Source organism: Argiope bruennichi, chromosome 6, assembly GCF_947563725.1.
Source record: "Argiope bruennichi chromosome 6, qqArgBrue1.1, whole genome shotgun sequence".
In the NCBI taxonomy this organism is placed as follows: domain Eukaryota; kingdom Metazoa; phylum Arthropoda; class Arachnida; order Araneae; family Araneidae; genus Argiope; species Argiope bruennichi.
The window spans coordinates 97,682,388-97,695,852 of record NC_079156.1 but is presented as its reverse complement, the minus strand read 5'-3'; the positions used below and the strand labels follow the sequence as shown (position 1 = coordinate 97,695,852).

The 13,465-nt window shown below is 26.5% G+C and overlaps 1 protein-coding gene and 1 long non-coding RNA gene across 2 annotated transcripts; both read right to left on the bottom strand.

Annotated features, from left to right (window-relative positions):
* Nucleotides 1-1,039: 1,039 nt before the first annotated feature.
* On the bottom strand, nt 1,040-6,115 carry LOC129972688 (uncharacterized). The gene is made up of 2 exons (XR_008784886.1): nt 5,940-6,115; nt 1,040-1,351 (listed from the first exon to the last, which is right to left on the bottom strand). It is a non-coding gene; the product is annotated as an uncharacterized LOC129972688 (long non-coding RNA).
* Nucleotides 6,116-8,918: 2,803 nt separating this feature from the next.
* LOC129973045 (uncharacterized) lies at nt 8,919-12,544 on the bottom strand. Its single transcript, XM_056087402.1, has 2 exons — nt 12,492-12,544; nt 8,919-9,328 (listed from the first exon to the last, which is right to left on the bottom strand). The coding sequence occupies exons 1-2, from the start codon at nt 12,501-12,503 to the stop codon at nt 8,972-8,974; spliced, it is 369 nt and encodes a 122-aa protein (XP_055943377.1). The 5' UTR covers nt 12,504-12,544; the 3' UTR covers nt 8,919-8,971.
* Between the last annotated feature and the right edge of the window lie 921 nt (nt 12,545-13,465).

Sequence of the window (13,465 nt, the reverse complement as noted above, 5' to 3'; positions counted from 1 at the left end):
TACTGAAAAAAAAATTATAATATGAAAAGTCTCTAAGTATCCGGAAGAACATTTTGATTGCAAATAAACAAATTAAATTAAATTGGTCAATGTGTTTTATAAGAATTATTTAAAATATTCTGTCGCATTTGTTCGATCTCATAAAATATTAAGATACAAATTCGGATTCCTAATATAAAAACACTATAATTTTTGTATTACTTATTAAATTTTCAGAGTTAAAAAGAAATTTAAAGCAGAATCTCTAAGTAGAAATATTTAGATACTGCGGAAGAAACTGAAAATTTAAATCTCATATTAGTATTTTCAATACTAATATGAGATTAAAATTATAGTGGAATAATATGGATTAAAATAAGAAAATACTACAAAAAATAAACTAAAAAAATTATGATCAGGATTATCGGTAATGAAAAGTTCTTTGAATTTTTTTCTTACCAAACTTTTATAATCCTTCTTTGGTTAATGAAAAATGAAAATATATACAATTAATAGATTATTGAATTAACAAACTTTTTAAACTATCTTTCCAATCAAATTTGAAATAATTTTCATTTTATTTCAAAAACTGAAACAATCTTTAAGGTAAAAAAAAATCAACTTTCTTTCTCATACATCTGAAAAAATGGTATTGAGAGCTATTTAAGTATCAAATTTTATATAGATTGATGGTGAACCATATGATATGTTCCTATCTAGTAAAAGAAGCATTGAGAACTATTTAGGTATCAAATTTTATAGAGATTGAACAACATGATATGACGCATATAGTATAATACGCATTGAAAACTATCTAGGTATCAAACATTATAAAGATCAATATGTCTTATTTAGTATAAGAAAATAAAACTTTTTTATTTTATTTCATTTTATTGTGATTTTTATTTAGTTTAATAAATAAACAATTGTAAAGATTGAGCTTAGTTAAATAAATGATTAAATGAATCTTTTTTTCTCATTTAAATCATGTTATCAAAAATTTTATTTTTACCACAGTGAAATAAGAAATACAATAGTTTAACTGATTAAAAGAAATATATTGAAGAAATGCTGCAAATAATTTATTTATCTGATTACAAAGAATTAAATGCATGAAGCTTCTAACAGCTTTTTTCCAATGCCCATATCAGCAAGATCAGCAGCTCTGATGATAATCACTATCTCAACCCCATCTGTGACCACCACTTCCAGAGGCCATACCTCCACCGCTTGAATATGTACCACTAGGGGGTAGAACAGGGCCTTGGGCTCCAAAAGCCCCAGTTGCACCTTCGGGGGCCCACCACCCTCCACGCTGTCCTCCAACAGGAGAACTATAGACAATTGCCAAAATGACACAGAAGACGATGATCTGGAATCAAAAGAAAAAGAAGAGTAAATAAGATCGCTTATAAGAATGATCATTTGTAACCTCCACTGTTTATAATAATTATCAATTGTAACCTCCACCTTTTATAATAATTATCAATTGTAACTTGTTTGTAATAATGATGAATTGATCAATTTAATCACCACTAAGGGGTACCCATTAATTTTAAGGTATTAAATAAGGTAATACATTGAGCTAAATAGTCATCAGTGGGAAAATATTAAGTTCACTTGCAGCATTTTGAAAAATAGTTGATTTTCTTTATAAAGTTTAAATTGAAAAAGAAGTTTTTTCATTAATATTTTTAAGCGCCACGAAGTTTTGCAATTTCTTTACCGTCTTAAATATTCATATGATTGCCAGTGACAATGTAGTTTTGTCAACATGTGTGTAAACTGAAACTGGACTGACCGGCATATAAGCTTGTAAAAAAGGGAAAGTAATTTTAAATCTGCCACAGACATCGTTCAGAATAAAGTTTCAGAGTGAGTGAAAGAGTATTGATTATCTTGAAACTGCATTAAAAGATTTTGAACATAAGAATTCAGCTTAGAATATGAACTAGGTTAGAATAAACGAACATCTGGTACCAGCATATGTATATACATATTTTGTTGAAGTTCCTTTAAAATAATGAGTATGCATATCAGTTAATGGTCAATATGCATAATAGCGAAATGCGTATTATTTAAAAAAAGTTATTGCCTATATGAGCATTCTGATATAAGAAAAATTTACCAATATTAATTTATTGGAATCTCATTTTGAATCTTAATGCTAATATAAAATATATACCTTAAAACTGTAAATGTCAATTTTAATTGATTTAAATATAGACATTGACACAATCGTCAACTTTACTTTAGAAGTTTATTCGTTATGTTGCTCATGTGCTGATTTGGCTCGTTATGCCACTGCGACAATACAACACTTTATTTGTAATCCATTAATTAGTATATTATAAACATACGCAGATATAAAAGCTTCAATCATCATATTAGAATAATTCGTGATTAATTCTGAAATTCGCTTCAGACGTTCATTTCGATGTTCTGATTGTTCAATTATTTTAATTGTCATGCCAATGCTGTTAATGCTGCATTTTTTACTGCTAAAAAAATTCCATTTTGACTTTGATTTCAACATCACTAAAGAAGCCAAAAAATTGAAATTTGAAAAAAGAAAAGTATTTCATGCAATTACAATAGGTTTTGAAAAAAGGGAAAGATGGAGAAAAAAAAAATTGTCGTTTTAAAATTGATTTTGGTAAAAGATTTTGAAAAATTATTTTGCATTAATCAGTTTTATGAAATTTTTAAGTCTTAGAAAATGATCTGAACATTTATTGTTTTAACAAAACATTGGAATTGTTGTTTCATGTATTTCAAAAGAAGAAAAACGTTAGTTAGTTTAGTAATTTTATCTGCACACTATCTCAAAGCAGCACGAGATCTATTTTGGGACGAATCTTGTAATTGTGAATGTATTAAGAGGAGAGTATTAAGAGAAGAGGATTGACTCAGAATTCTAGGAATAATGGATTTTAAAATTATTAGTAAAGCACGTTTAATACACTTTATTTTAGCTAAAATTTCTGGAAAATACAAATGAATTCAGGAATACAAATTCATAAAAATATATTAGAAACCTGGGACAACTATAATATTCTTTACAGCATTAACAATCAATTACTTTGACTGTACAACTTTTATATTAAAAAAAATAAAGAAAGAAGACATTTAATGGAAAATTTTTATAAACCCATTTAACGGAACATTTTTATTATTACATTTGGAAACAGTGGGAATACTTCCTCTATGAATGTTTGAGAAAAGAATATTTGCATATAAATACGTATATACTTTTGGTCTGAAGATATAAAACAGAAAAAGTCAGTTCCACAGATTAGAGAATTAAATAAAATTATCTAATTATAATTCAATAGTAGCAACCTATCAGAATAATTACAAAGAAAGAAAATTAAAATAAATTCGATTCATTTTCCATAAGCCATTCATTTTACTTAACCATTCTAATGCTATAAAAGCAATGTATTCCTTTATATAAAGTATTCATTAATTTATTGCAAAATCCAAACAAAACAAGCACCTTTAAATAGCTTATTAGAATAGAAATATCTTATTAAACAGCAAAATATTTTATTTTGTCTAAAATTACCTTAATAAAGATTATATTTAATTATTTACGAAAACGAACATCCTGCTGGAATAGCTATCAGTATTATGATTTGCTGATTAACATAACATAGAATTCAAATCAATAAAAGTGTTTTTTAGACCTCTATCGATTTATACAGATTTCACATTTATTTGAAAATGGAGAAGTGAATGCAAAAAATTTCAAAACAATAAGATCAATATCGACTTTTGAAGCTTCAAAAGATAATTAAAATTATCCAAGTTCTTGGGTGCTCTTTAGTAGTAACTTCTTAAAATTCCACCGAAGAGAGACTGAATATTTTTCCCAACTTTAAAATACCACTTTAATGATATTGATTTAATTTCCACGCGCAAATTTTCTCTATTGTTAGGAAAGTTTTCAAATTTAATTTGATATGTAATCGGCAACAATTTTCTCGAAATTATTTTGAGAAATTCAAAATAATTTCATTGTGATAATAAATATTTCAGGTTCATACTTACTATGGCATTCAAATAAAAATTAAAAATTCTTCTCGTCCAACTAGAAGACAAAGTCAATCTAAATTAATGCTTTAAAATTCCTTTCAATCCATGGGCAAAAACAATAAGATATTATATACTGAAGCAAATATAGATAATGACTTTATTGGAATTGAACAGTTCAGTATTTACTGTAAAATGATTATTGAAGTAAATGATGTTATAAAAATAACATACAATCAGCTTAATTTCAAATTTAATATATATTATGGAAAAGAAATGACATTATTAAGCAAATGCTAAATATTATATTAGGTGGTTATACTAAAAAGTTATTTTTTGCATTTTTAATATATTTGAAGAAATTAGTATTCTCATTATTTTTCTTTAAAAAAATACATCTGGTAATATTTTATGACACAATTAAAAAATTATCGTTGATTTTTCAATTAAACTGGAAAAAATATTGTTTAATTAATTAACATTGAATTGCGTTTTTTTCTGTCGCAATTTTTTATTCATTTGTAAATATTAATGTAATTGAAAGGAATACAACATCAGTTTTTTTAACACACGAAGTCATAAAGATGAAGTTATAAACATTATCTAAAGTTGTTGAAGTTATAAAGATTATCATTCTTTTAATAAAGTATAATTCTTACTAAAGTACATACATCAGACTATTGAACAATCATATAAAGAAAGCGTCTAGATCAACGAGTTAATTTTAAAAAATGCATTTAAATTAGCAATTTTATATTTATTTCATAAAAAAATATAGAAATTTGTGGAAAAATTATTCTTTATTTTTTTAATAAATAACAATAAATTTTGCAAATTTTAATAATTTACAAAATAATAATAATTTTTTTAAATAATAAAAATAAATTTTGCAAAATATAGTTTAAAATCGGAGCAAAATCCAATTTTGCGCCTTCACAAGACAAATGACGTTTGTTTATTAATTTTTTTTTTATTCGGAGTCTTAAAAATCGTCATAAAATAAAAATAGCAAGCACTAAATTTGTTCGAAAAACATTTAATCATGAAATGTAAAGAAGTCTGAAAACCAAGAAACAAAATATCAAACATTTAATCCTAATGATTAAGAAGATTTTTGCTCATATACATATATATAATCCATTAATTTTAAAAAGTGTAATAAAATCATACCAAGCACGCTCTCACGCTTATAAAATAAAAAATATAATCGAATACATACAAAAGAAATAAAGTACATGCAGCTTCTGGTATTTTTCAAGGCTAATCACTTTTATGTACTGTTGCCAGGAAATATTTTTCCTCTTTTATTTTTATTTTATTAATTTTCTTTAAGGCGTTTAACTTTCTTTCACTTGTATTCAAACAATTCTTTAGTTAGGAGAGTCAGAGCTAAAAATCAGTTTCGGTCCGAACTTCTTAGCAAATGCAGCTGTGAGGAAACTTTTAAAATAAAAGAAAAAAAATGTTCCTCTTAATAAGATTCGCACAATTTAATTTATTTGAAGTCGTAAAGATAAGGAAATAAAAATAACACCGCCATTTCCATCTCTTTTGATCTTCATAGCTCAAATATATGACAAGGTCTACATATATTTTTCCAAAGTCTCATTACTAAATTGCTTTCTTTGAATCAATTCAGAGTGAAGATTTTTATATCGGCTTTTATTTAGAAGTATATAAGTATATAAACTCTCTAATTTATTATGCAATTGTTTGTACTTCACTAAATTCATAATTTTTAATCTTATCGAATGACAAAGAGATATTTTTAAATAAATGTTTACCATGTTAACAGTTTAAATATTTAATTGAACAAGCTAGACAACAAAGGCGGTTACTTTATTTTAAATCTCACTAAAATACTTTTTAGTATATCGATAAATATATTAACTTAATTCGTTGCGCTATGAAAAGACTCAACTTACCCTAGCTAACATATTGGAGCTTATACAAAACACTCTAGTTACGAAGATGTAATGTTTACACTTCGGGATCCCTTTACTTTTATACTATGCAAAATCAAAATAAAATTGAGCATACCAGCAAGTTATGGACAGAATAAGTATGCTAAAACCAGTTTTAAAGAACAAAACTTGAAGAACGCGATATAGTTTATTTTTAACCGACCGTATCTGAAGCAATTATTTCCAACTGTAAACAATTTTATTCTTTACTGATTGTACAGAAAAGAATACAGAAATAAATTTAGTCACTTTTTTATGGATCTTTATGATTTGTACCTTGTCTTTTCGAAGGTTATTTATTTATAGATAATAGTAAGCATATATTTATTTTGAAAACCTGTCACAACTGCCCACTAAATTAACGGCACATGTTCTCTAATCATTCCGCATTCAAGGATCTCAAAGTTTTTTACATTTTTTTTTAAGAAAATCGATTGTGAAGGTCAATCGATTGTTATTTGAATTCACTGTATGAATTGTAAACAATCGATTCATATAATTTTATTATCAGTTTATGTGTAAAGGAAGACGCATTGTAGCAAAAATCATTTTAAACTAAAGATTTCTTTCTTTTGTGGGCAATAAGTTTTTGTTTTTAGCTTGGCATTCTATACCAGGTTTATTTTTTATTTTTTTAGTCCAATCATTTGGTCAATCGATTGTTATTTTAATTCACTATATGATTTGTAAACAATCAATTCATATAATTTTATCATCTGTTTATGTGTAAAAGGACGTATTGTAGCTAAAATCCTTTTTATCTATACTTTTTCCTTTTTTGAGCAATAAGTTTTTGTTTTTAGCTTAGTATTCTATACCAGGATAATTTTTATTATTTTTTTAGTCCAATCATTTGGTTAATCGATTGTTGATTTCCTGCATGATTTGTAAAAAATCGATTCATATAATTTTATCATCAGTTTATGTGAAAAAGGAAGACGTATTGTAGCAAAAATCATTTTGATCTATAATTTTTTTTTCTTTTTTGAGCAATATGTTTTTGTTTTTAGCTTAGTATTCTATACCAAGATTATTTTTTTTTTATTTTTTTAGTCCAATCATTTGGTCAATCGATTGTTGATTCATTGTATGATTTGTAAAAAATCGATTCATATAATTTTATCATCAGTTTATGTGTAAAAGGAAGACGTATTGTAGCAAAAAATATTTTAATCTATAAATTTCTATCTTTTGGGGGCAATAAGTTTTTGTATTCTATACCAAGATTATTTTTTTTATTATTTTAGTCCAATCATTTGGTTTCAATCAAATAACGTAATAAATCATATACGGAGGAAAAGTACTGAAATCGTCAAAAAATTCGAATTCGTGATTTTGATGAATCTCCAAGTTCCATATCTCCCAAAATCAGAAAAACGCATTTATGGATAATACCTGACTGTGTGTGAACAAAGTGAATTAAAATGCTTTGAGTTAGGGGAATGAAATTTGGTATATGATGTTTTCACCAAATTTGTAGGTTTCCATAAAATATTAAATGAAATCTATTCATAGAAATTCTGCCTGTCCAGTTGTCTGAGTATAGGTAAGCACGATAATTGCAGTATGTAAAGATCTAGATGGATAAAACTTGGTGCACACATTTAGGTTCTGAAATGTAGATGCATATCAAATTTTAAATCAAATTGGTCAAAGAGTCTGTCGGTCGATACACTCTTTTGCATGTATACGCGATACCCAATAGCGCAATCACTTAAATAAAGAGAGTTTGGAATGTGATTTTATTAAAAATTACTGTTATATGAAAGCAATACAATTAACTGCATAAAGAAAACAAGAAACACTTTTTATTTAGAAGTTCTATCAGAAACATTCACAGAAACGATACATGTTTACGAACCTGACTTAAATATTTATAGGTGTTTCAAGTTATCAATTAACCCTTTAAAGGGCCATTTTTTTCTAGTCATATTATGTTAAAATATTTTTAGGCGTGAAATTAAAATAAGAAAAGGGATTCATTTAACTTATTAGATAAATTTAATTTGGTTAATTAATTAATTTGGTTAATTAATAATTATCAAATCAAGGCACATCATTTTGTGTGAGATAAAAAACTAAAGCATCTAAGTTTCTGTCTTTCTAAAAAAAATTGTGAGAACTTATGCCAAACTACATAAATTCATACAAAGATTGATAAATTTAGTGGGAAGCATACTTCCCACGGCCCTAGAAAGGGTTAAAATGTAATAAAATCGTGCGTAAAATAAATCAATTTGATTGCTTTTTTTTAGAGTCAATTTTTTTTTTCAATCACGAAGCGCTTGTTTCAGAAAATATTGATGATATAAATAATCATATAACACATGATATAGAAAATTTTAAAAAAATGACCTTCCTCTTGGAAACTTAATACAACAGAAAAAAAATTATGCCTAAAAGATATCATAAAGTAAAAATATTTTGCATTGTACTTTATATTAGATATTTATACTTTGTATATCGCAAAGTACAAGACACTGTATTTTGTGAAGTATAGTTATCTTGCCTCTACAGACAGTTAAAAAATTTGAATTCTCTGAAATTTTATATGTAGTTAGAATTCGCGATTCATTTCTGTAAAGAAAAGATAAACACTCTAAATCTTGCTTAATTTCTATCACGGTATCTCTCATCAAACTATTCAATTTTCAGAATGTTTTTTGAAATGAATTGAATTTGAATCTCCATGAAATTAAAAGATTATAATCCGAAAGTAAAATGGCATTTTGATTTCTTGTAGTTTTAATCATAAAATAAACAAGAAATAGTTCTATAAATAATTAATTTATCTTGCGAATAAAAATATAAATATGATACGCTAAAAATATAGTTATGTTATATTCTAATAAATCTTTTTGATTCACCAACAGAAATATTTCAATATTTTGAGGAACATCTGCAAAATTTCAATACTTTGAGAAAAACACCAAAAACAAATTTCTGAAACAATGCATTTATTTTCTGACTATGAGCAGTACAGTGACGAAAGATTAATGACTTCTTCCGTGAGCAGCATGTCCTCTAACGGAACTAACTGGAGCACCAATGTTCCTTGAAGCACCAGTTCCAGATCCACCAACTCCTCTACCCCCGACAACTCCTTGTCCAGAATGGCCGACAGGGGCTGCTACCACATGGGTGCCACTTCCATAGCCAGCGCTTCCTCTACTGTTGATGGCACCGCGTCCAGCATGTCCAACGGGACCTGAAGCAACTGAGGCGCCACTTCCATGTCCGCCGATTCCTCTACCACCATGAGCTCCATTTCCAGCATATCCACCTGCAGCTAAGTGTGATCCCAATCTTTGGCCATGAACAGCCACCAAAACGACGAGTAAGACAAAAACCTGAAGTGCCAGAAGACATAAGAAAATTTTTATATTCTATTAGTAAGTTCTAATAATGAAAAAGTAAATGAAAAGATATTAAAGTTGGTAAATGCGGAATTATTTTGGAAAATCTCTATTTCTTAGTTCTGATTAATGCTTCCCAGAATTCAATTCTTTTATATTCGAAATATGCCATTGGAATGTATGCCATTCTTTTCCTCTAATATATTTTACTTTTATGATGACTATATTTTCTGTGATATATTGTTGAAGATTATTATATGTTATAAGTAATAATTTTTCATACTTGGCCAGTGATATGAAAATGGATTTTATTGCTTAATTATTTCCATTTTAATAAATTCCTTTATGAAAGATTTAATAATATATTAACCATTTAACTGAGTAAACCATGAGCAGTAAAACCAGAGGAAGGTGTACATGTACGAGAGAAAAATTGTCGAGACTTTAAACAAGACAGTTACTATGCAATAGCTCGCACCAAGTCATATCAATGTTAAATCAAAACATTTAATAAACAAGTCACAGCTCTGCCAGCATTACATCAGATGTCAAACACTTTTATATCAAAAATAGCAGCCAGTGAAGATATCAATATAATGCACTATATATATATATATATATGTCTCGTCGCATTAGATTAAAATACCCAGTTGTCATATTTGGTAGGATATTCCTATAGCTTAAATATGATTATTGCTTCCCAAAGTTCAATATTATATTTGAAATTAAAGCAAAATGTATGCCATTCTTTTTCTCTAATATATTTTACTTTATTTATGGTTATATTTATTGCGATATATTGCAGAAGATTTCTGTATGATATGAGTATTAATTTCTTGTATTTGGCCAATGAAATAAAATAGAAATTAATGAATTAATTATTTCCAATTCATTAAGTTCATTTATGAAAAAAATTAATGAATGCTATAGTAACCACTTATTAGAAGGGCTTTAATTTAATTAAATTTCAATTCATTCAATTATCTGTACTGCAGAAGAATGCAATAATTTTTTATGTAAGGTATTCTTTTAAGATTTGCCCTGCTCATCCTTTTGCTTTTCTTTGTAAAGCTGTCACATAACTGAATTGTTAATATCAAGCTTTGCTTTTAACTGTTCCTTTAATAAGCTGCCTTATTTAAATAATAGGTTGGACAAAAATGAATTTTCAAATATGGAAATGCTAATGAAACGGTTACCTCAATATAAAGCACGATGAGATTCTTTGATTTCTAAAATTTTTCCGAATGACATTTATCAAGTAGTTTTCTTTTTTAATCATTATTTGTGCCAAAAAATAGAAACTTCAATATAAAAAAAATAAATCTAAAAATAGCATTTAACTACAAGTATAAATTTTAAATTTAGAACTCACATATTGCTATAGTTTACTGCATTTACTGCTAAAATTAAATAACACTTTTGAAAAAGAGCAGGAACAATGAATTATTCAAGGATTTGTTATATAAAGAAAAGCTAGTAAAAAAGTAATTTTTTTTCATTTTAATTTCAAATCAATTAAATTGTTTATGTTTCTTAATAGCCATTTTTAAAACTTTGTATGTTTAAAGCAGAAAATTAATTTGTTACAGAGCGTATGATTTTATACGTTTTACTGCAAGAAAATTCTTTAAACTTTCCTTAAAGTATCAGAAGCAGAGAATAAGCAAAAGTAAATCGAATTCATTAATGAAATATATAAAATTTTATTTATTTTTGGACGTGGATTATAAATCGACAAAGCTAAATATCTTTACAATGTGAAAAGCAACATTATCTGAATTTCTTCTTAGAACTAACTAAGTTCACAATTAAAAAGTTGCAATCATACAAATGTATGTTGAAATATATTTTAAATCTTATAACTTTAAACAAGCAATTCTTGTGTGTGTGTATATATATATATATATATATATAAATTTATTTCGCGTATCTCTAACGATTTGGATCAAATTTTATATTTAGATAAGGTTTTGTTCTTTAAGTTTATCTATTATAAGTGTCATAGCTCAAAAAACATAATTTTACATACAAGGACACAAAAGTTTGTTTTTTTATAACTAAATATTAGCATGTGGCTATACCTGCATATGGCATTAGAAATAAAGTTGTACTTAGAGCTTCAGACTCCCATGCATTTTTCTCCTATTGGATCCCGCGTTTGCAATTCAAATCGATTTCGCTTATAACTTGATATGAACCATAGAATAGAATTTTATTTACGATTTTACAAAAAAAAATGCCATGCGAAGCTCAATATAAAGTATTAAATACTAAATGAATCACATAATGATGTATAGCATACAAATACTTTGATAAAAGTAATCAATGCGTCATTAGTACAGATAAATTTTTTAAAGATTATTAGCATTAAATTGACATGTGTAATATTATTTTCAGATTTACTATATGTATTTTTAAAAGGCAGTTTATAGTTCTATTAATAACAATTGAAGACATATTTTAGGCATACTAATTCAAGTTAATGAATTTTACAGAATACAGAACTAAATCAATGAATTTCTAATAATTGAGACAGACTAATATTCTCATAATGTAGTTATTTTAAATGATTAGCATATGAAATTTCTTCTTACTCTTAGTCGCTCAATTTTACCTTTTATAGTTCCTACGTCTTTCAACCAAAACACATTCATATGATGCAAATTAGAATAGCGAGCTGTATTTGTCGTTTCTCACTATCTGATTTTGTTAGTAAGCAAATACATTAAGAAAGAAGTAAGCAAATACATGTATAAAGAAGTGAGTAAAGTACAGTAAATAAATAAGCTTGATAGTACAAGTAAATTCAGATAGTACAAGTAAATTCAATTAAATTCAGATAGTAGAAGTAAATTCAGATAGTACAAATAAATTCAAGTAAATTCAGATAGTACAAGTAAATTCAGATAGTAAAAGTAAATTCAAGTAAATTAAGATATTGTTTAGATTTCCTGACCATTAAAATTTCATGAAAGGCACCGAAGGCGAAAAATAAAGAAAAATCGTATTACATGACTATTTTACTTTTAACTCTAAACTAATTAAATCTTATTCTAAATTAACTAAAACTAACAAATGTATCAAATTACATTATTCATAAGTAAAGAAATTTTCTTCAATAGATTTATTTTAAAATTGGAAAAGAATAACTTACCTTTGCAAGCATGTTGATGGTTGTAAGAATTATTTAGCTCAAGTTGCTAATGCTTTAACAGTCAAATGTCTGCTGTTTTTATACTCGCCCGGTAGAAATTAAAAAATGACACTTTTAACATGTTGACAGCTTAATTAATGAGTTAATTACTAATTTAAAAAAATAAATAAAGGCTAAGGTAAGGTATGCTCGAAAAATATCACAACAACTATTTGCAATTCACATGTTAAGGAAATTATTCAAATTATTTCATCCTACCAATCGTCATTCATGTCAGGTCCATCAGAAGGTTATGTGTTAAATTCAGATCGGAAAGTTGAAGTCAAATCACTCACTTTCTCCAAAATATTCCATTCAGAGTGTTTTCAAGGTTTCTGCAGGCTATTTTTATTTTTGTCTACATAAGTGTGATTTCAGAGGTCAGGTAACTAGCAGTTCATTTTAATCTGACCCTTAATATAAATTGCAAATTCTGATCGCTATACATAAAGTTGTAAATGAAATTGGTAGAAACTACCTTCGAAATTGAATTAAAGAGATTTAAAAAATTTGTGACCTTTAATAAGTTATTTATAGCATTTGAGATCAGCAATTTTAATAAGTAATTATAATTCATTTCAAATTATGTTTATTAGTTTAAAAACAACAAAAAAAAGCAGTATTTAAGATTTTGATGTTATATCTGATAAAGTTTTTTTTTAGACTACTTTTTTTCCTTTCTCTCTCGTAACAAAAGAAAGAGATGCAAAAGTATATATAAGAAACTGATTAGACTTCAGAATGATGAGGTTTGTTGCTTTTGTAAATATCGGCTATTTATGTGTTACTTCGTATCTATAATTTATTTTCAAAAATTCGCTTTGAGATTTATTTATCATTCATTCAAACATTTTTCAAAACATTATTTCCTTTACAAAAGTAAATCATTAGTTTTCATTTTATGCTTCGCCATTTCCAATGTTTATATACTAGTT